This window comes from Taurulus bubalis (assembly GCF_910589615.1).
Source record: "Taurulus bubalis genome assembly, chromosome: 5".
In the NCBI taxonomy this organism is placed as follows: Eukaryota; Metazoa; Chordata; class Actinopteri; order Perciformes; family Cottidae; genus Taurulus; species Taurulus bubalis.
The window spans coordinates 20,207,593-20,230,563 of NC_136593.1; the positions used below are offsets into that span (position 1 = coordinate 20,207,593).

At 47.2% G+C, this 22,971-nt stretch overlaps 1 protein-coding gene across 1 annotated transcript in view; it reads right to left on the minus strand.

Moving 5' to 3' along the window:
- The window catches only part of foxp1b (forkhead box P1b), a gene marked incomplete at its 3' end in the record, with an annotated part of 31,955 nt that extends 15,047 nt beyond the window's left edge, over window positions 1-16,908 (minus strand). Inside the window, exons 1-5 of the mRNA XM_079218073.1 lie at window positions 16,774-16,908; window positions 16,525-16,629; window positions 12,815-12,965; window positions 6,769-7,000; window positions 1,587-1,694 (exon numbers count right to left, since the gene is read on the minus strand). Coding sequence (XP_079074199.1) covers window positions 1,587-1,694; window positions 6,769-7,000; window positions 12,815-12,965; window positions 16,525-16,629; window positions 16,774-16,893 — 716 coding nt within the window. The 5' untranslated portion in view covers window positions 16,894-16,908. The remainder of the gene's footprint in view (window positions 1-1,586; window positions 1,695-6,768; window positions 7,001-12,814; window positions 12,966-16,524; window positions 16,630-16,773) is intronic.
- Between the last annotated feature and the right edge of the window lie 6,063 nt (window positions 16,909-22,971).

Sequence of the window (22,971 nt, forward strand, 5' to 3'; positions counted from 1 at the left end):
CCGTTGTTTTTTATTTGTGATTGTTTTTGGAGGCCCGCAGTATCAGTCGCTGGGTTTCATGTGGAAGTGCTTAAGGGTTTGAGAGTTAACACCTTGGTGAGCTGCTCTACACTCTCGCCTGCTGTTGAACAAAGGCAGCTTTGTGGAGCCTCTCCCGCAAAAATGTTTTCTTAACATGTTCCAAGCAGTTTGAAGCAGGCAACTAAAGTAAACAAGATGTTGCCATGATAAAAACACTTGTAAAAACATTGCAGAGTGCACTTAGAGACTGTTTAAGGCAGAGCTGTACCGAGAGCACTGAATTTAATTCCCCTCTCTATAAACAATAGGGTGAGGCAATGTCAGAATACAATAAATAGTGACGGATTTAGAAGGGCACTCCCAAAGCTGAAATGCATGTATGTGTGTGTAATACGTGGTTTAATAACTACGTGTCGATGGACCTGTTCATTATACAAAATAAAAACACATAACTGCTTTCCGAAAGCAAACTGCGCTCAAAGTGGATCTAAGGAAAGAGCGAGGAGGACTCTGGATGTTGAAAAAGACGGTCAAAACTTTCAGCAGCCGCAGCCGCAGCCCCCCCACACACACACACCCTCGGCACCTTTCGCTCTGCCAGCTAGGAATCTGTACGTTCGCTGAGTGCTTGTTTTAGGATAATGGAATTGTGTCATATATTGTTTAAAGTGTGACTACTCCCAGGTGACAGTGAGCTATTGATCTGCTGCCACAATGCAGATGTTTTCATCCTCGCCGTAACCATGGCGCTGTTATGTGTTGGATTACTTGGAGCGCGCTGCACACAGGGTTGATTAGTAGACCAGCGGTGTGACTCAAGCGGGGAGAAAACATGGGGGCAAAACAAAAGGCCCGTGCCACGATGGACCGCTCCAACCTAATAACACGGCGAAGAAAGGCTGCAAAGCAGGTGATGTCGACTAAAGCTGCAGCTCTTTGAGGGCAGAACACGCGGTTCATTGTAACACAGAGCTGAAGGTGTGGGCCTCAATGACACGCACACACACACACACACACACACACACACACACACACACACACACACACACACACACACACACACTGTGAACCTAAACACCAAGTCAGAGGCATGAGAGAGGAGCGGGAAAGACAAATAAACCGCTGAGAAAAAGACAGAAAGAGCCGAGACACACACACACACACACACGCACGCACGCACGCACGCACGCACACACACACACACACACACACACACACATACACGCACACACACTCCCCCTGTCCAGTGACAAGGGCAACCATGCAGTGTGGGCTGCCACAGATAAACATCCTACCGTTGTTTGTTTGGGAAAAACGGCCCCAGTCACCATGGGAACTGCACTTATCACAGGAATTAGAGGCCCATGCCGTTCTCAGAAGGAGACCCCGCCACAGTACCCTTGTCAACCCAGGCACCCGCACTCAGGAATAACAACCGGCTGCACCTGTAGTGCCGCCGTAGTCGCTGGTCACAAAACGTGCAATCGACCCAACGCGAGGACAAACGAGCTGCGATAGAAAGAAGAAAGAACAAAAACAACCTCCCGACTGTGACTTTTACTCACTTGAGGAATGAATAGAAATCGTCGAACACCGCCTCGCATCCGGGCCACTTGCAAACGCCGTGACCGTAGAGGGGGTGACTGTGGTGCGAATGGTCTTCTAGCGAGGATCTAAAAGAGAAATGCACAGAGAGAGAGAGAGACAGCTGTTAATAAAAAACACTTTTTGACGTTGACAGAAGTTAAAAGGTCACAGAGGATTGGTTCATCATGTTAAGCCGACGCCTGCCTTGCGCCTCCCTGTGTATCTGTAGCTTCCACATGAAAACCCTCGACTTGATCTGTGTGGAATCAGTGTACCTGTGTGAGCTCTGCTGGCTTCCCTCTTAAAGACGGGGACTCGTGTTGCGAAAGCACGACCGAATCAATATGTTATTATTTAGTATCACTGAGCCATGTTGCAGTTGACTTTGATCAGGACTGCTTGGGGGCTTCTCTCGCTCTGCCGGCTGCATCATGTCCCACAGCCCACCTGGAGGAGAGTGATCCGCGGCATGAGACCCCCCCCAAGTATCAGGTACTTTCCCACCGTAAACATCCCCCGCCTGGTATCAATTCCTTTACTGACCGATCCGCGTCACCAGCTGGGCTGACGAGCAACCGCGTCCATGGCTTTGTACCATCAAGTCTGAATAGCGGGAACACACCCCCCGCCCCCCTCGCCTGATAAAAAAAATATAACTAACTTTACAACATCCTCCATATGGCGAGAGGAATGGGACCGCAGCGGGCCACAATCGGCGCTGAGAGAAAGCGGCCCGTGCGGAGGCAGCGTCTGTAGACAGCCAGCCATATGGACACAGGCACTTCACAAGACACACAACTTTCAGCTACAAGAGCCTGGGGGACTGGCCTACATCGCTGCCACCTGTGCTTCTGGTGAGCACGCCGCCGCCGCCGCTTCTCCTCCAGTCTGAGCTCCACTCCTCGAGACGACGGGCCAGGTAGCGAGATTCATTACACCACAAACGCCCGCGCTGCCATGTGGGAATAACTCCCAACCACTGAAATCTCATTCATATACATATATTCAATACAGAGATAACGTCTAACACTACGACTTCAGGGGACGTCTTTAAGGACAGAGAGGGAGGGGGATAAATATCTGGAATTGCTCAGCCAATACATTTGATGTAAAAATGAATTAGTGAAAAAAAAAAGGAAAGCATTCAAGGTGTGCCAAGTTTGCAGGATTAAACAAGCTGATGCTCAGATTAAAATCTCATTTGTATCAGAGTTAGCAAAGATGTACCTCAAGTAGAACATTTTAAAAGGCCGTCACAGGTTTCCTTGTGTTGTAATTACTTGCTGAAGAGTTCACATTGTTCATAACATGTGATGATTGCATCGCAATTAAGAAGCAGTCAAGCATTCATGAATGTGGTTAGCAGCTTTTTTTTCTTCCCCTCTCTCTCTTTCAAAAGTCAGAATTTTTTTTTTCATTTCTTTTTTTTTATTCAATTATGAATTATGCATTCGCATTAAGACCTCTGTTTTGATACAGCTAATAAATAGATGGTTGAAGACCAATTATAATGAGCTTTTAACAAGGAAATGTGTGGACTGGTGAAGGTAACGCTGGTTTTTAATTTAAAGAGATCCTTTTTTTTAATTCTTCGCAAGCAGGCTTGTTGGTTAATTCTGTATTAATAAGAAATTGAAATGTGGAGTGCGCTGGGAATCAGTGAGCGCAAAGCGCTGCGAGGGGCTGGCGGTAGAAGAGCCCTTTTAAGCGCTGGATGGCTAAACAGTAGTAAATGACAGAATTTACACCAAATGAGCGACATTAGTGTAATGGGAGAAGAGTGTAGGATTCATGGGGTGTTCTCCCATTTCAGATCATGTTGGAGGGGAGAGAAAAAATTAAATAAAAAAGGAAAACCGCTCTGCAGTTCCCTGCGTTGCGTTAAATTTGACTTGCACCCAGGACAGGTCTGTCAGGATGTTATCATTGTCAGGCAGCCCCGGAGGGAAGAACACTATAATGATCTCGTAACAGCGATGAAGGGAGGGTGGGGCGGAACGTGCCGTCAGCTTCCTTTAGAGGAGCGGTAACATTAAAGTGCCTATAGACCCCGACGGAAAGGTGTTGCGCTGTGTTTATGTGCAGCCCGACTCAAAGATGACTCCCGACAGCTGCTCGCCACTTGTTTTCTAGTTCACTTCTTTTGATGACATGCTTTGGGCCATAAACAAGTCATGATCTATGGCATCGCGTGCTGATGGACTCAATCTATCAGCGAAAAAGAAAAAAAAAGGGAAGATTGATACTGGATCGGAGTCTGGCCACAATGTGTGAGAGGCAAGTCACAACATTCACTGTTAGTACTAATGTTCGCCTCCTGCCTTAAGTCCTCCCACTCAATCCTACATCCATACCCTATCCTTCCTTCTTCTCTGCGTGGTTTACCCTAAATGATTTCATTATCAGGGTTTTTTTCCTTTTCTGGTGTAAGACAAATGAAAGGCGAGAGAGATGGGAGTGCTGTGCCAAATCTGATTATTTATCTCCTTAACAGATTGCTGTGTTACAGTCCCCGAGCTGTGGTTACTGATGGTTGTTGGGAAGCAAAGTGGGCCAAGCGTTTTGTGAGGATGCCTCCCACCCCCAATACAAAGCTGATGCAGCACTGTATTGGGAATTTGTGTCAGATACAGATCAGCCACATTTCATTTAAATAAGCAAATCATTGAATAAAGATGACCTGGCTCACTGGGGGGGAAGTATCTGTGCATCGCAGATGCCGGGCCTGGGAAGTGACACGGGGGCCGACAGATTGAGTGACTCAGGCCTCGGTCATATCGGAGATGTTGTTCAGACAAACACGAATCCCAGGCTGCCTCGCCGGAGTGCTCTGCGAGAACAAGTAAAAGCAGATGCGCGAGCCCCGTCTTCGGTGTGTCAAGCCGGCAGTGATTGAATTTCTCCTCCTTCCTTAAGACGGAAGTGCAAAGCCGGTGAGTGATTCCTGTGGATGCACTTAAGGTTTTAGTTGCAGGCGTCGTCGTGCCTGGGCAGATTTTATATGACACATGAAACTAACTACACGGTACTTAGGGCCTGCTGTAAACCAATCTGAAGCCAGTCGGGAAAACAGGCCCATCAGCAGAGAGGCTTGTTTCTGTTGCATGACAAAAGGACTCGCCAAACCGCATCAATTAAAAGTTCATTAAGTTCAGCGCTGGGAGGATGAGGGGATGCTCTCTATTTACGCCCCGGCCGGCCCAGCCCATTATCTTCAACCTGATTATTCAAATCCCTGGATTATAACACAGACGTTTTTCTCAGAGCCTGGCTTGGAATAACCATACTTAATAATATTTCATTTCTCTTCCCATGGTGTCTGATTAGAATTGAGTCTGCATCATCAAAAGGGGAGTAGAGGGAGCGACGCTCTTGATAAATTGTGTGATTTGAAGTGTTCCAGAAATTAACGCGAGAGGGGATTATTGGCCTTGTGGATCTAAATTAGCATCGTTCAGCAGTCAATAAGTAATGTTTTCACTTTGTATCAGTCGTTCACTCTTTCTGCACATCCGTCTGGTGTAGGTAATCCACCACTCCCTCGAGCGGATGGGCTGGGTGAGAATCACCTGCTTGGGCTTTCTGACAGATTGAAGATACTGCGAGGAATATTCAGACTGCCTTCTTCACTTAAGCTTGTGTTAAACTGCTGTTGACGTCTTCTTTAATCTCCTGACAGCCGGCGCGAGGCAGAGGGGCTGCCAAGCTCTCGCGTTGTGTCTTCTCCGATGTTTCATGCCGCCCTCAGCCGAGGCTGGCTCTTGCCTTTTCCCTGCCGCCGCTCACCTTGTTTGCTCGCCTGCGACAACGTGTGATGGAGTGAGCGAATCAATATCCTCCCCTGCGATTTGTCTTTGACTTCACACACACACACACACACACACACACACACACACACACACAAATATAACCAGACATTCAGCCAGACTCTGGATGAAGGACTTGAAAGCCTGTGGATACTGTCAACTGTGGGAGCAACTAACGCCCAATTTATTAATATATTACGATATGTGATTTTTCTCCAGTGTCTGTGCCGGAAGATAACTTTGAAACAGTAAAGAGGATAACTCCGCGCAGGTAACACAAATCTGTTTCAAACCGATACCACTTACTTGAAAATAAATAGCTGCTTTCCGTTTGTATCTATCCATCAGCGGATCATAGCGTTTCCTCTCCAAGTACCTCAGATCCTCTCTACATGCCCCCCCAGCAGCCCCTCTTCACCTCCAAAGGCCTGCTGGTTCACTGTGCTTAACATGTTTGTTTTTTAATCCGCGTTGCTTTCATAATGACGTGTACGGTAAGGATCACTGAAACACAAGTCAGATGTTGCGCAGTGAGCTCACGGTGCCTGGAGGCTCCTCACGAGCGGTTCAAAGATCAGGCATCGGTGCGAGAAAACACGCAAATGTGTAAGATGCCAAATTAATTCCTTCCTCATAGACGCAAACGCGCGGCGCTCGGGGAGCAAACTCCTCCGACGTGTGATTCATCCTGGTTTTGAAAAATACGATACGCCCAGGGTTGGCTGTTTCTGGCGCATAATAGCTTTTTGTTTGTGTAAAGCTCTCTTTTCTCCTGATGTGACAGGCGACGATACATATCAACAAGTTCCCGGGGAACTGGTTTTCCCCTCTCAAAGCACTGATCTGAATGCTCTCATGGCCAGTGCAGCTGAAGACCCAGCTGCACTGGCCAACGTGCATCTGAAACAATATTAACTCTATTAACAGTGCGGCGATCCCATTTCTTCAAATTCCTGCATTCCCTTCCAGGTCTTCCGGTGAAATCCCCAGCTGTGTCCGGGCACAGAGAACAGTGACTGTGATGGCCTTAATGAAAATAATACTTACACACTACAAATTAAGAGCAATCTCGAGGAAGACTCTGTGGGGACATGTCTATCAACCGAGGCCCTTTGAGAAATTGCTATTTTAAATGGGAATGTATACAGGCCTTCTGTTTGCTCTACACCAAAGGCGACAGTGAGGACTGTTTAATTACCAGTTGAAGGCTACAAATAAGCTGAGGAACGGCGCTTTCAAAGGCTCTCGTTGTATAGAAAAGGCAATCACAAGGCGTTTGTGCGTCTTCACTGACCCACGTCGCTCAGAGCGCGGAAAAAAAGGATAGGCAACGCAGAAAGACGTCGGGACTCACCCGTCTCTCTTGTGACTCATGTACTGCCCGTTGCTGGAGGCGTGCTGGTTGTGGTGTTGGTTCTTTGGCGTTGCCGGGGAGGACAGGTCAAGGCCCCGGTGGCCGTTGTTGATGCTGCTGCTGTTGTTGTTGTTGTTGTTGTTGTGGTGGTGGTGGTGGTGCTGCTGCTCCTCCTTCACGTGAGCATTCGTCACCTCCTTCCACAGTTGCTGCAGCTCGGCTGGAATCATGCCTGAGACAAACAAATTGGATAATTAAATCAATTAACAGCTAATCCAACTCTCTTCTTCATCACTTAATTAAATCAAAGCGTCTGTAAACAAAGCGCAGTATTAATTAGAACATATTCCACTACAGGGTAATGCACTGAGAGCTCTTGCCCCCCCCCCCCCCCCCCCCCCCCCTCTCCTCTCACTCTCTCTCCACCACCTCCTCCAGTTTTTTCTCCCTGTGATCTGAAGCGTGTTTGTATACACAAATCCCTGGCATTCACGCAGATTTCATGCCCAGAGTAAATAATTAACATCCAGACAAGGCATGAAATCTGAATAATCACCATCGTTTTCTCACAACAACAGAGCGGTGCGGAACATACACGACCAAAAAAAAAAAGTTTACAATAGCGACACTAGAAGACATCCCACCCCTGCCTCGTTGAGAAACAGGACCCTGGGGTAATATTCTCAAAAGCGCATTAATGTGCAAAATACTTAAAGCTCTGCACCGCCTCCAATTGACACAGAAGACTTAAACCTCATTTAACAAGTCAAGCACACTGCAGCTCACACAGCCCCTTTGAAAAAAATAAAGAATCCCTTGAAGACAGACGTCATTTTTCTGCGCGCTGGAAACACATCGTGTTCTTTTTTTTTCTTCTTCTTCTTCTTTCTGTCTGTGAGTGACAGCGATCCCGACACCCAGGGTCAAAGTCGGGATGCAGAAGGATAATACCGTGTTTGTGCACCCCACTTTTCCGCGTCTGAGAGAAGCCTTTGTTGGCACACAATATATGTGTGACCAACTACGCTGTGTCTGTTACTGTGCCGGGGAAGTCGGCTTTCATTTTGACACAAATGAGGATGAAGACGATATGTAAAAATGAGATTAAGCCTCATGGGCGCAGAATCCGTGGCTATTTGTATTTTCAGTCAAAACACATGCCGTCTGGATAGTCCTGATTTTTAATAGCACACTGAAAGATCTGAATGTGTGTGGATTTGTATTGGCTATTGTAAATCGGTGCTTAAATAAGCCGCATGTTTGAAGCATGGTGAAAGGAGCCCTTGGATATGTGGTGAATTTAACCACAGAGCAAATGGGCAAGGCCGCTCGTTTTAACATTACAATTAATTAAATCCATTCTCAAAATGAGCACTGGCAAATGAAAGATGATTTGCACACGCTTATCTTCTTGGGTTTATATTCTCCGGACCCCTTACCAACCCCCCATCCCCGCTTCTCACCAGCTCCATAGATACCAGAAGTGCTCCTTTCAAGCACCAGATTGTCGCACATTGTGTGCAAAATGCTTAGTCTTAATTTATTCCTGTTGTGGAAAATAACTCCGAGGTGAAGATCTCAATATGATCAGCGAAAAAAAAAGAAAAAAAAATAGTTTTAATTTGATAAGCTACTAAAGATTTTAATTATGCTGGTAATGGAGAACATTGGCCTAATGAGGCGGAGGACTCCGGAGAGAAGCAGGGGCTAAGAACTGTGAAATGAGTCTGATAGGATTGCTGTAAATTCACACTAGATCGTTTGCATATCAAAGAGCAGGAAATGATTACAGGACAAATCAATAACCTTTCCACGTTCCAAGGAGCGTCTTTCCCCACTCGAATATCCCCAACGAGCCCGCTCTATTCTCCCTTATTCTCCTCAGCGCCTTGATGTGCCCTAATCGAAGTGCACGTCCGTGACAGGCTAAACATGCTTAATATTATATATATATATATATTGCGGCCGGCGCTATAGCATGCTAATCCACTGCGTGCTCATTTTCAGTTGCATTTTCAAAGGATCCATTGTTGTCTTGATGCTATGAGGACACTTTCTTCTTCTTCTGTTTTCTCTGCGATTGCTGGTTCGGAAGTGGAAGGTCACCGGTGATGCGAGTGTCCTGCGCTCCGACAGCGGGAACAATCATTTGCCGCACCCCCCCTCCAACCCCGCCCCTCTCTGCCTCCCCTCCACTTGGTGCCCGGTGACAGTGGGCGATGTATTTTTAGCCGATGTGCTTGACAGGGCGGCCCACACTGGCTCAATTACCCAGCGGTCCTGGTGACCCCGGCTCCACTGTTTACTCGGATGAAACCGCCAGCGGATAGAGCGGCCTGATGAGAGAGGTAACGGAGTGGGACCGAGCTGTCTCTTTCTGGATCTGGTCCTTGGATTTTATTGCTCAGGTGATCCTATCTAACCCTAACCCCCCCTCAAACTCAACAACAGCTATGGCTCATGATTCCAAATAAAATGACAATAAAATGTCATTACACCAATGTCTCGGAGGGCATTAGATTTTTGTGTTTGGGCAAAACGCATTGAGTCGCTCTCCATCTGATTACTGCGGGACACATAATGACATTGATCTGGAAGCCCTCTTTCTTGGGTCCCCTGGCATGTCCATCCTTTAAATGCCGGATTGGTTTATCTTTCCTCTTTCCATTTTTCAACACAACTATTCCACTCATTACGGCCCGGGAAATACGGACAAGCACTTTAAAAAATGTATGTTGTTGGGACACTTGATTGATCACCGGCCTCTCAACTCAATTTTACCTCTGCAGGGTAGCTCTGGCACACAGACGGGCCGAGCACTTCAACCTTTTCCTGTCCTTGTCCCCCTGTACCCAGGTGACCATGTTCGAGCAAGCGGAAAGTTGATTTAAGGTTCATAATGACATCAGTTGCAGGCCATCATCCCCCCAAATAAAAAATGTCCCCCAGTGCTCCGGGCTCTTTAAACCGTGCTGGTACTTCTCACACACAGTGCTGGTGCCGTGGGGAGAGGGGGGCAGTGACATCGCTATTAGTTTATTGTTCTTCCGGGCTGGGACCTTTACTGCACCTCTGTTTATGTTGCCGTAATCACTGGCCTGCTGATATGCACCCCTTAGGCCTGAAATATGTCCTGTCCTAATGCTGCAGGAACTATTACCAGTAGCCCGCTGCTTGGCGTATCAATCACTGACAGGTCAGCCACGTTACCCACCGCTGTCCCTGATGTGCCGCTGTTCTGTGAGCACTTCATGGCTCGCCACGTTCTTTGCTTTCGTATTACCGACAAATTTGTCTTGTCACTGTCCCACTGGCCTCTCCCAGACAGCTTAAATGATGTTGTGCAGCTACAAGAGCTCACTCTCTCGCGGAGCAACCTCCAAGTGTGAGCATAAACATGCGAACACACACACACACACACACACACACGCAACACCTGAGCAACATGAGCAGCCACCGACTCACTTATCAGGTCAAGAGGACAGGCTTTTTGTGAGGAGGGAAAGGGGGGAGAAGAGGGTGGTGGATCAAATTTATATTTATGAGAGTTATATCCTCCCCAAACACATTGTTGTAATTTATAACAGATACCGTCTGGCCGCTTCCAAGACTTTGAACATTAATGTCAAAAGAATTTACGACAACAGAAACAAATTAATGCTCCAGATAATGTGAGCAATTGTTTTTTCACTCCAAACCGCTATCAGCAAGTTGATACTTAATTAGCGCTATCAAATGTTTCGGAGGCCGATTCGAATGCATTCCTTCAGTTCGGCGTTTTGGCAGGAAAAGAACCAAAAACTAAATAAAAAAGGTTACTGTAATCTGTCTGAGCCAGCGATGTAGCCAAGCAGGAGACTGATGCACAAAATGCACAATGCAACACACAATGCAACGACTCTGTTGCAGTGACCTCATATGTGACAACATTTTGGGCTTTCATTGTCTCGGCACATGGCAAGATAATACAGATGCATGTACATGAGATGACTGGCAGTTAAAAAAAGACAATACCAAAAAAATTTGTTAAAAAAAAATTGTTAAAAAAAAAGTCACGCCAAATTTCTACTGCCCCCGAGTTTGAATCCATAATCACCGCGACCCGACCGGAGCAGATCAAGTCATCACTTCCGACGCAGCGCTAACTGCTAGCTAGAGTGTTGCAGATTAGATCTGAGCGCCATAGGCCTGGCCCGCTGGTGCATGAAAGAGTTTAGTGATGTGGAAAACAGAAAGGTCATCAATAACTTCAAACAGTCAAGCAGAAAATGTGTAGAATAGGGAGACAAACCGGGGGCCTGAAGCGCCGGGCTAAATGTTGGAACAGCTGTCGCAGGCACCGAGTTAACCATCGATGGGCGGCGAGGACAAACTAACCGCGTTCGACTGGTTGTGACAAATGGAAACAAAACACTAGTTGTTCATTGTGGGCAGGGAGAGGGGGAGGGGATTCAGTTCCTCTACTTGATATTCATGCAAACAATGGAAATGATTTAAATTCATTTCAATACATTGTTGAGAGAGGAATAAATCCACTTCAATCAAAATCCTAATTCTCTCACTCTCATGATTCTTCAACTATTACAATTCTTCCTGTAATTTTCAATGTGGTATTGTGTGGCGGTAGCTCTGCCGGAGGCCCCAGTGATTTATCTTTTGCCAGGTGTTGATACATACTTAGAGAGAAATTGAGCACACGCAGATGCATTAAAACCACCGCTTCAACACAATTAACCGCGCAGCCCCGACAACGTGTACTCACAACTGAAAAAAGATTTTTTTTAAAGCACCTACTCAATGCACCTACTGAGTCAATGCACCTAATCTTTTGATAAACTGCCATGCCTCGGGGGTATTTGACGATGACACACTATAAACAGGATGTTCTGGGACTTGTTGTGAAATCCATCAAGAGCACAGTACCTCGCCGTATTTCCGCATAACGCTTTACACAAGGGGTGTGTTCGTGTTTGTCAGACTTCTGATACAGAGTCAGTCAAGCTCGCTTACAACACAGCGGCGCTCCACGCCTGTGCCCATGGCAATTGTCCGCGGGTGGATGAGTGATTCCTTACCCAGTCCAAACAATAACACCACTGTACAAACCGTGTTTGTGTTTGCCTATTACCTAAGCGCACCCACCGAACCCTCCTGTTCTTATCGCTCTTATCTTGTTATTTCAAAACTGTTTGTCTTTGCTGGGAATGAATAGTCAATGTCATGTTCCAAAACCCTTGTGACTCCGTCTTTGTCATGAGGAGAACCACACCTTTACAAAATATTAAAGGATAAATAAAGAAATAAACTTCCTGGCCAAACAACAAGTATTGACTCCCTATCGAGTAACAGGGCCGTTTCACAATGACAAGTTCACTGGCAGTTTACTGAACAATAGATCCAGTCTTCCCTTCAGGCTGAAGGAGACTGCCACCGGGATGCCAATCACAGGCTGCAGGCCGGAGGGTTCAAGGACAAAGCACGGACACTCCGAGCAGTGGGGCATTTTAACCTCTTAATAAACACGGTGCAGCAAGCCGCGATCAAACAGCGGTGAACCCGGACAAGAGGCTTTGGAGCAGCTTCAGTGAGCGAGTGTTGAGTGAAGATTTACAGTAGGCGTGTCCCGAAACACTGTGTGGTTACACACATAAAAGTGGGGCTTTGTTCACTTTGGCTTAACATATTTACCCAGCTATTGTGACAGAGCAATAACAGTAGCAGATGAAACCACTGTTGATATACACTCTGGTTAGATATTTACTACATGTGTCACTAGAATAGTAGCCCATAATAGCAGGTGGAGGAAAACCACCAGCCATTGTGGATCATCCAATATATCAATTAGATGTATTAACATGAGGCTAATCCGTGTGTGTACCTCTTCCGTTTATGTTGGCAAACACAATTTAGCACTACCAAGGATATTGGAGTTAAAACAAAATAAGCGTTGGACATGTTTCCAGTTGGAGCAGTTGACGACTGATGGACAGGCGATTTGACCAGAGCTAGCAGCTCAGCACAGTGTTGCGTGACATCGGGTACTGACCCTGAGTGAGGGAGTGCAGCGGCAGGCCGGTCTGTCCGGGCTGGATTGTGAGCAGCCCTTGCCTCTGAAGGTTGAGCAGATGCTGCTGCTGGACCTGCTGGACCTGCAGGAGCTGCTGCTGGAAGGCCAACTGCTGCGCCGACACCTGCTGCTGGGGACACAAGAAAGATGGAGCGGCACATCAGCAAACACGCATGTATATAAATATAAACTGAAGCTGAATTTCAGGTTTGTGCAGAACTGGATTCAAGTATGCCGCTGAAGGGGAAAATGTGGTTTCGTTCAAGGCCACAGGGTTCATAGGTGGTGGAACGGAACACTTTAGAACGACACGTTCATTCGTTAAAAAGAGGAGTAAAAACAAACAACGGTAATGGGATTTCTGCGTGCGCTAACACACGATAGCACGGCGTGATTTTCATGAATTTGTGCCTTTCGTGTGGGTTTTGTCCGGGCCCCACTTACGACAGGTGGAGTATACTCTCTCTCTCTCTCTTAATTAACGAGGAGTCGGGAGGCAAATGACAAACAATGAAACAACATAGTTAATCATTCATAATAAGAGCCACAGGAATTTAATTACAGCCATTCATAATTCAGCAAACAACGTGTGACTAAATCAGAGTGCTTAATAACCACCCTAGCAACTCTCACAACTCTCCCAGGCATGGCGCTGAGCTCAGGGATACACTCCCCCACCTCCTCCCAACCAGCGCAGCCGGCGATGTTCAGCCACGCGCGTGTGGACCGACTGGGCGCTCGCTGTGGTGTTGATTTAACTCTGCCGCGGCTGTTTCATCAAGGAACTTTTTAATGAAAAGCTGGCGTGCCTTTACACATTGTTTTTTTGGGGGGTGAGTGAAATGTGTGATGAAGAAGCCGTACGAGAGCGGAGAAGAAAATGCACGGGAGAGACGGAAAAGTCTGAATAATAAATAGAAGGAAATCATCTAATATCCCCAATCTCCTATGAGTCTAAACACATGAGAGATGTTATTTAGACAGCAGGGTCACAGAGGAGAGATGACTCTTCACCCTTTCATCCACCCCTGCTCTGGATGACATCCACAGTCCACTTGCCAGAAATGCTGATTTCTGTTCATCGCTCCATTATGACTGTCGCCAATTAAACAGACAACATCCATCAGGACACCTTTTTGTATTGTCTAACAGATAAGGATGCCGGAGACTCAACAGGATGTGGCTGGCCTGTTTGTGAGTATACAAGGCCAGTTGCAAGGCGGGTGGGGAGGAGCGGGATAGAGGGGATGGGAGGAGGGGGCACTAAAAGCAGTGCCGGGGCTGCCAAGCTGTGCGCCGCGCCCTGTTACCAAACACAGGATACACCACTTTGTTTACTTCTCACAATCGAGTGCATACGAAAAAGAAAAGAAAAATGTCTCGGTGAAACGCGGCTGTCAGGTCACTTGCTGCCGGCTCTGAAAACCACTGAAACAGCGAGAAAAAGCGCAGCCTCTCTGCCCTCCCTCCCTCCCGCGTTCGGCTTGTCAAAAGGGTCTAGCGGGCCTTCCTCTCCACCATCCTAACCCCCCGCCCCCACCTCCCTGCCCGCCGTTCCTTCACCGGCATCGCTAAAAATAAAGCTCTGGGCTCTCGTCTATTACGGCGAGCGGGGTCGTCTCATTGAATCAATCAGGGGAAGGAAGGCGCTTTGACAGTGGCAGCGGAGGGTCATAATTGAGGAGTAACCACATTGATTCACGGGCTCACTGTGCTCATCTAAGCCAAAAATGAGAGAAGTGAGGCAGAGATCTCGCAGGAAAATCCGGCATGCAGGTGGCCTGTGATCTTCTCTGATCTTTCCTATTCATGAAAAGGTGTTTGGTTCTTTTTTTTATATATCTCTTCCATCAGTGAGAGAAAAAGTTTCTCATGTCTTCAGTGGGTTTCTGTTCTCCAGCTCCTCCCTGACAGCCCGAGACAAAGATAACAGTGCTACGGGGGCGGGAGTTCACAAGGAACAATGTCTTTCATCAAAAACGCTAAATAAATAGAGGGTGGCTTTTCTGAATATAAAAAAAAAGAAAGAAAAAAGGGGGAAGAAAGAAAAATCGAGTATTGCAAATGAATTTAACTCTCTCCCCATCACATGTTTTTCTTCTTCTTCTTCTGGTCCCATCAGCTGACAGGAGCTCCTGTGCGCTCCCAGCATGCAGACACATTAAACCCCCCCCAGACCCAATAGACCAAATAAGAGGTTAACAAGAATTGGCACGAGGGAGAGAAAAATACAGTCCCTGACAAATGATAAAGAGTGACACTGGCAGGCCTTTATTGTCAAGCTTCAAATATAAAAGTTAAAGATCTTTGAAAAACTAAATTTTGATGTCTTTAAAATAAAAGAGGCACAAAGCAACAACAGGGGGTTATTGTCTGGCAGCCACAGGGGAGTCACTGCATAATTCTTATTCTGTCTTTTGATGGCTGCTGGAAATGCGACTGAAAAAAAAAGGAGAAGAAAAAAAAAGACAGCGCGATGGGGAGAGAAAGAAAACATCGGAGGAGGGGGAGAGCCTCTCGAGGCTGCATCCATTTCCTGTGATCATACATAATATGCTTCAAAAGTTGGCCTTTCTTTTATTCTCATGCTCCATTCAACTGATCAATTGCACCTCCTCGCCCCCCCCTCACACTCTCTCTCTCTTTTCTGCCCTGTTCCTCTTGTGTTTACATCAGATGCGACTCGGTGACAGGCCCTATCTGAGGCCGAGGAGCTCTGCTGTCATGTTGATTTATGGGCGCATCACGCAGCAACTTGTCCAAACTGAAGCCCGCAGTTCATTAATTAGGGAAGCTGCGACTTTGAAGTCGGGAGCGCCGACAGGACGCGGACGTGTGAGCGAGCGCGCGTGGATGTGTGTGTGCGTGCGCCCTCCTCCCCCCCTGCCTCTAAACGCCAAGGCGTCATTTCTCTGTGCTTCCTCCACTCTCCAGACGCGGAACTCAACAAGGGGACGGAGAGCCGGAATTTATTTTTGTATTTTTCTTTTTAACCAGATCGTCTTTGAACTTCTTCTGACCGCACAATAATAATTTGCTTTGTCCACAGTGATGCCTGTATCCTCCGGTCATTAACACGCATTAAGCTGCTGCCGATGAGCAAGCCCTGCTGCACTGGAGGGAGAGAGAAAGAGAGAGAGAGAGAGAGAGGGAGGGAGAAAAAAACACGGGCAACAAAGCTGGGAGCGCTCTCTGCACTGATATCTCACAATTACATGCCTTCTCTTCCTCTGCCATTTCCATGTTAATTACCGAGAAAAGCCTCTCAGATTTATACGCTCCCTGTTCCTGCCTTTCTCCCTTCTGCCTTTCATTATGTCCTACACAAGGCTCACAGGAGCGGTCATCTCCTTTGTTGCATAGGACACTTGTTTACTTGAAAAAAACAACATCCAGAACAATGGGCTCAGGCTCTATACAAATATCACGGAGGGGGGCGGGGGGAGAGAAAAAAGCGACGCTGTATTCTTAGCACTGTATCAGTCAGTTGTTAGCATTTATCCAGCAGGTCTGACATGCTAATCAGAAGCATGAGTGCACTTGATTCCCCCCCCACTCCCTCTCCTCTCTACTTTAACCACAGTCTGGAAGCAGATGGGGTCGAGGGAGGGAGCACACATGCCTTCCATGCTCTGTCTGGCCGACGGGGTTTGGTAATGGCAGGCGGAGTTGGAGTGATGTCAGTTTACCTCTTTACTCTGCTTGCTGACTGCATGCTGCTGCTGCTGTGGCTGCTGTAAAAGCTGGAGGTGGAGCTGTTCCTGCTGCTTCTTGTAAAACTCTTGGAGTTGCTGCTGCAGAAGAGGGCGACATGTCAGTGAAAGTCTGTCAGTCGCGTAAACTTTTTTTCTCCAATATTTTCGAGGAAGAAGAAAGGAGAAGAAAAGCTGGAAATGTTTGTACATGAGAAGAAGAAGAGAGAGTCAGATGCACATTACCTGCTGTAACATGAGGGCCTGCTGCTGCTGGAGAAGAACCTGGAGCTGCTGAGGGCTCAGGACTTGCTGCTGAAGGATTTGCTGCATTTGCTGTGGAGTTATCACTTGGGGCGTCATCATAGCCACTGAAACTGGAACCTGCACGGACACACAAAAGCCAGTGGAGGGATGTCAAATCAAAAGGTCCATCAAATATGGGGGAAAAATAAATAAATGAATAAAGTGAAGGCTGATGACTAAATAGTGCTCGCCAAGAAGAATACAAACAAACACTTGATGTCACAGGAATATAAAATGGAGCCTTTGACTTTTGACTGGATTCATCTCAAGTGTCATCTTGAAGTGTCACAAGCTGCACACACACCCTCCAGCCAACACGCACAGTCCAACCCCTCTAACCGATATGACACCACACCAGACTGAGGCGAGCTAAAGGACACGAGACAGCCAGGCGTGGATCATGCCTGTGGTGCAAAGCATCCACCCCAACCTTCAACCTCCATCCTCCGACCTTCCCCTCTCACACACACACACACAAACACACACATCCCAACACCTGATCTGATGCAACACGGCAAACGCACCTGAGGAGGCAAAAGATTGCCTCAAAAGAATAAGAATAATAATAACGCAGCGTGCTGCTCGCTCGTCGCACGCAGCGGGACATGTCACGTGAGAACACTTCATCAGGGACGCTGTCAGCGGCAATCTGTCGGCGCGAAGATACGGCGCGCCCGAAGGAGGAGCCACGCCGGCGAACGCGCAGGCCCTGAACTAACTCCCAGCAGAAAGGTGCGAGTGCATGACTCCTCACAAACAAGTGATGTGTTGTGACACTGACAGGGCCCCCCCCAACAGTTGTCAGGGCGCCTTAATTGCTCCGGCGGCGTCGGGGACTCGGCAGCGTGTCTGGATGCTGCCACTCACCGCTGTGGAGTGCGATGCCATTAAAAGCCCCTGCCCTCGCCGTTTGGGGAGGGGGGACATCGAAGGTGCGCTCGATAGTCCCGCGTCTTTCGCAGGTGTTAAGGTGCGGCGGCGAACGCGCCTCTGTGTACGTGCGCGCACATCAGTAATGTATGTGCAAAAGTGCGTGTTCAAATGTGCTTGTGTATCTCTCGGGCTGATGTCAGCAGCTGACAGAGAGTCAGTGGAAGTCTGTCTCCACCAAGGTTACCCAAATTGTGTGGCCGCCTCGTAGCTAATGACACACACCACCCCCACTTTGCATTTTTCATGCCTTTTCTGAATGCGATTTCGCTGCTTTGAGACCTCGTCCGCTGACGAAGGGGCCTCTTGACACGCGGCCCTGCATGCACATCAGCTTCCTCCGTCGCCTTAGAAAGAAACAAAAACACACAAACAACTCGTATGGCAAAACAAGAGTAGGAGGAGGGCGGCGGTGTCAAATGGGACGGGACGGCTTTGATGCTCTCCGCGAACGTCACAGAGCGCCGCCGCACCACACTGGTGCCGCCTTCTTCTGGAGGCTCGACCCCACCCAGGACTCACGCACACTCCACGTCTCTCATCTGCAGAGCAGCGGGCGCGAGGAGGGAAAATGCAATATTAATTCCACCCCCCCACCCCAACGTATTACGTCTTAATATGCAGTTCATCTTGACTTTTGCACATGACTTGTCCCATCATTTGCATAGCCTCGGCCTCCCGTTTCCTTAATTTCACAGTCATTATCCACTGAAGTCCTTTTTTTTTTCTTTTTTCTGGGCATCGCTAATTTTGATGAACTATTTTGAAGGTCACCCGGGCGGCCCCGTCTTGCTGACGTGCAGGCGCCATACATGATGTGATATATAGTCCCCGTCTAAACATGACATTTACCCCCCACCCCCCGCGCAGAACGAAGATAAATAATAATGCCCCCCCCACCCTTTTCTTTTTTGAAGCTTTGCTTTAACTGCGTGCATTAAAAATCTACTCCATACTTGTCATGCTCTATTTTTTACTACCGTGTTAAAGCTGTAAATTTAGCCTTATTTTCAAAAGTATAATCATTTTGTCATGCCACATTATATAGAGTGTGATGTGAGAGGGGGGGGGGAGACCTAACCACGTTAACACAGAGGTTCTTCTTTTTTTTTTTTTTAAACACACTTCAGTTCTCAATAGCTGCCAATTTCATTACAAATTACGCAGAGATTTCCTTTCAATTCAACCGTCTTAATTCTTTACACCTTGGGTGTGTATCTCATCATGGTTTCACACTTCGCCTCGTCGAGAGTGTCTGGCTGACTGTGACTACAGCGAGAGCAGCCTCCTATGTGCACGGCCCCAGCAAGAGGCTATTACAGACCCCCATTTTATTACCCATTACTACTGAGGTCATTAGCAGCAAGAGGGATTGTGTGCTTCTTAACCTATTGATCAATGTAACTACTACCATTTAATCCTGTGCTGAAGGAGTGAAAATCTGCCTAAGACTGGATCCTATTGGGAGGAAGGGGCGGGAGGGAGCACTTTAACTGAAAAATATTGCCCTGGCCGCTGTATCATGCCCATTTTACTCAAACACAGGACGCCAGTCGGCATCTAGAGCACTCCCATATGGTGCGCTCCCTTATCTCCCGGATAACATCATGGCTCCAGATGATCCGCACAAAATATATCGCCATCTAAAGATAGTCCGAGAGAGAGGCTCGCACTGGGCTAATAACTGGAGGGATCCACCGAGCCCAGCTCTAATCTGCTCCGTCGATACGAGGGTGTGAGAAAAAAACAAAAGAGGACATTCTGGGGATGCCAGAAATAGCTGACGTTTATGAATTTCACCAAGGTGTGGTGCTCTCCAGGTGCCTCCCACACACGTAAGCATTCAAACGTTGGAACGTTCTCACACAGCTGCTGGAGGCAATATACTGTACCAGCACAGGCCTGCTGCGCGCACACACACACACACACACACACACACACACACACACACACACACACACACACACACACACACACACACACACACCTAAACTGTGGCATGTTAACTGTCACAAGCACATACAGGCAAACGTGCAGCCCATAACATACATAGCAGCAAAACCTGTTTTCCATTCAGTCAGAGAGGACTGTATGTTCAGTATGAAGATGTACTCTGTAATGTACAACATATTAAAACATACAAATAAAACATGATTCATTTTAACGTTATTTTTTTTTTTTTTTTTTACTAAATATTCCTTTTTGACAAATATATGTACATTCCTTTTCCTTCATTATCATGAATCTCTGCACCACCTTTGACATTACACACACACATACACACACACACACACACACACACACACACACACACACACACACACACACACACACACACACATAAAGCATTTGGCATTAAAGGACACCTAGAGTAAGACAACTTCAAGAGGGCAAATGCGAGGAAGAGGGAACACAAACGCTGAAGACGCCCCCCCTCCCTCCCTCCCTCCCTCCCTCCCTATCACATGTCAGAGGTCAAAGCCCGGTGAGAAGGAGTAGGGGTGAGCGACGGTGGGAGATAGCCCCGTTTCCCCGGCGCTGAGGCAATTAAAAGGGAAAACAGAAATGAGGGTACGGGGAGGTGAATGTCAGGGAGACCGCGACAGACGTTTCACCGGCCGCACGAGGTGCAGCGTAGCCGAAAAGAGAAGGAAAAAAAAAAGGAAGAACTAAACAATAGATAAAATGAAGGAGAGATTTATCAAATTTTCATTTGTGCTCTCTGGGGTCATCTTGTTTTGTAGGAGCATCAAATGGAATGGAGAAGTAAAGAAGAAGAAGAAAAAAGAAATAACAGGCCCTGGAGAAATCACCGAGTCTATCCGTTTGATGCTGTTGTTTTACCTTGGCCTGCAGTGGCGCAAGGAAACGACTTCCCATCCCGGCTGTGATCCCCTGCATGAAAATGTAGCCGAAACGAGGATTCCACGGGAGCTATTGTACTCGAGTGATGGGTGAACGTAATTAGTCGTCGACGAGACTGGAAAGACCGTTTCTGTATCACCCAGGCGGGTTGATTGAAATCTCTGAGGTGGAGAGCATTTATTTCCCTCTTAAAATAATGAAAAATAAATTAAATAGATTCAGTACATTCGTTCGCACAGATAATCGTTTTCCCTAATAATACAAATAAAAACACACAGCAACTCATTTCAGAGTCTAGATTCCTCAGTCAGCCGAGAGAAGAAAAAAGAGAAGAAAAGGGCAGGACAGAACTACCCATCTCTACATGTGTTCAGCACCTCCATTACTCCTTCCTCGTCAGCCACAATCAAGCTGTTTTAAAAATGTTTACAGCTCGCATAAACAGGATAATCACAGCCACGTCTCGTCTCCATTCACCTCGCACTATGTATCCTGAATCGGGTGCAGGGGGGTGTGAGATGAGGGGCTCAAATTTTTTGAGCAACTGTAAAAACAACGGTTAAGATTGCGTTTTAATTAACTTCTTTTCGTTCTTTCGAATACAAACAAACAGCTTTTTTTTTTCTTCGCCGGAGCTGGACCCGGTGTCGGGTTTAAACAAACAAACTGAGCGGCGGAGAAGTGAGCGAGCTCTCGCCCCTCAACATAAACAGCTGAGCTTTCGAGTTCTGGATGCCGTTTCCCACACTGGAGGCCGCCACCGCTGCAGGTGACCCACCGCTGGGGGGAGAGCGCTCACAGAGACCCCCAACACACACACACACACACACACACACACACACACACACACACACACACACACACACACACACACACACACACACACACACACACCTGCATTACCTTCAATTTACAATTTGGTTAAAATGCATTTAAAGTGAAAATAAAATCCACTTCTTGGACAAATAGTATCATTATTAATACTTGTAACATTAAAACAACACTGACATTTCTAGAAGTGAACCTGAAAATATAATTCAGGTTCACAAAAATATAATTCATGTTCGTGCTCGAGAGAGTGAATGAGAGTGCTCGGTTTCACTCAATGTCCCGTCACACTTTCTTTTCTTTTTTTTTGACCTCTCGAGCCACACCTCCCAAGTACTTATTTCACAGCCACGAGGCGTTTTGAGCTCTGAAGCCTGGCTTACAAATTCAGGGTGACAGCTACCGTCCCACACACCCCCGTTCTCACCTTTCCTTTCCCAAAAACGCCTCACACCATCACCGCCGGGGAGAACGGCGTGCCCCGTCCCGTGATCTGAAGGGCTACCGGCTCTACCAACGGTGCACGTCGTTATACTGGTCGGTTTGAGATTTAATTAAGATCACAGCTCCCCTCCCCTACACCTACAATTTCATTTAAATGAAACTGTAGTTAAAAGACAATGGCTGACACATCCTCGTGCAGATTGTTCCTCTGCACACCAGCAAAACGCAAAAAAGAGCTAATCCTTGTTTCCATGACGGCGAACGAGAGGGACACAAATTGTGCTGCCTCTTAATGTTGTCGTGTTGTGTGACTCATAAAAGTATTACAGCCAATTAAAAACAATTATCTCGAAGAAGACACTCAGTGAGAGCAGCAGGTTTAGAGAAATCAACTTCACACACACCCCAGAAAGACAACCCTTTATTGTTCTCGGGGCAGCAACCTCCTCACGTCGCTTATTGTGTGAACAAATAAAAATAAAATATGTAAGCCGTGTCAGAGATGAGTGGCGAAGAAGCTCTCTGCCATAAAACACTGTGTAATCTGGTTATGATCCGACCATCTCAACCCTTTGAAACACATGGCATCTCAAGTGTAGAGTTAATCTTATCTGAACCACACGCACAAACTCAGCAGTAATGACCCCCACCCCCCCAAAAAAAATAATGAATGAAAGCCTTTTTTCTCTTTTTTTTTTTCAAGTAAAAACATGCTTCAGTCGGGAAAGCCAGGGAATAACAGCAGAGAGCAGCTGGCTCCTAAACTATTCCCCCGTCTCTCCTCTGTCTCTGCCTGCCGGCCACCAGTACAAAGCGGAGACCGTCCCTGTAAAGGACAGCCCCGGCCAGCCGCGAGGCTCTAGTGGCTAACCCCCCCAGTGCACCCCGCCACCAGCACCACCTCTCCTCCGTGGTACACGGCTAATATCTGGTTGCCTATGTCATGGTTTAAAAATGACAGGTGCTCGCAGCCCCTCGCCTTGACAGGCCACTGCACAAATAACGCCCCTGCCTGAAAGGGCTAATGCACTACTAATGAACAATAAATCAACTTTGATTACAAACTGTCAA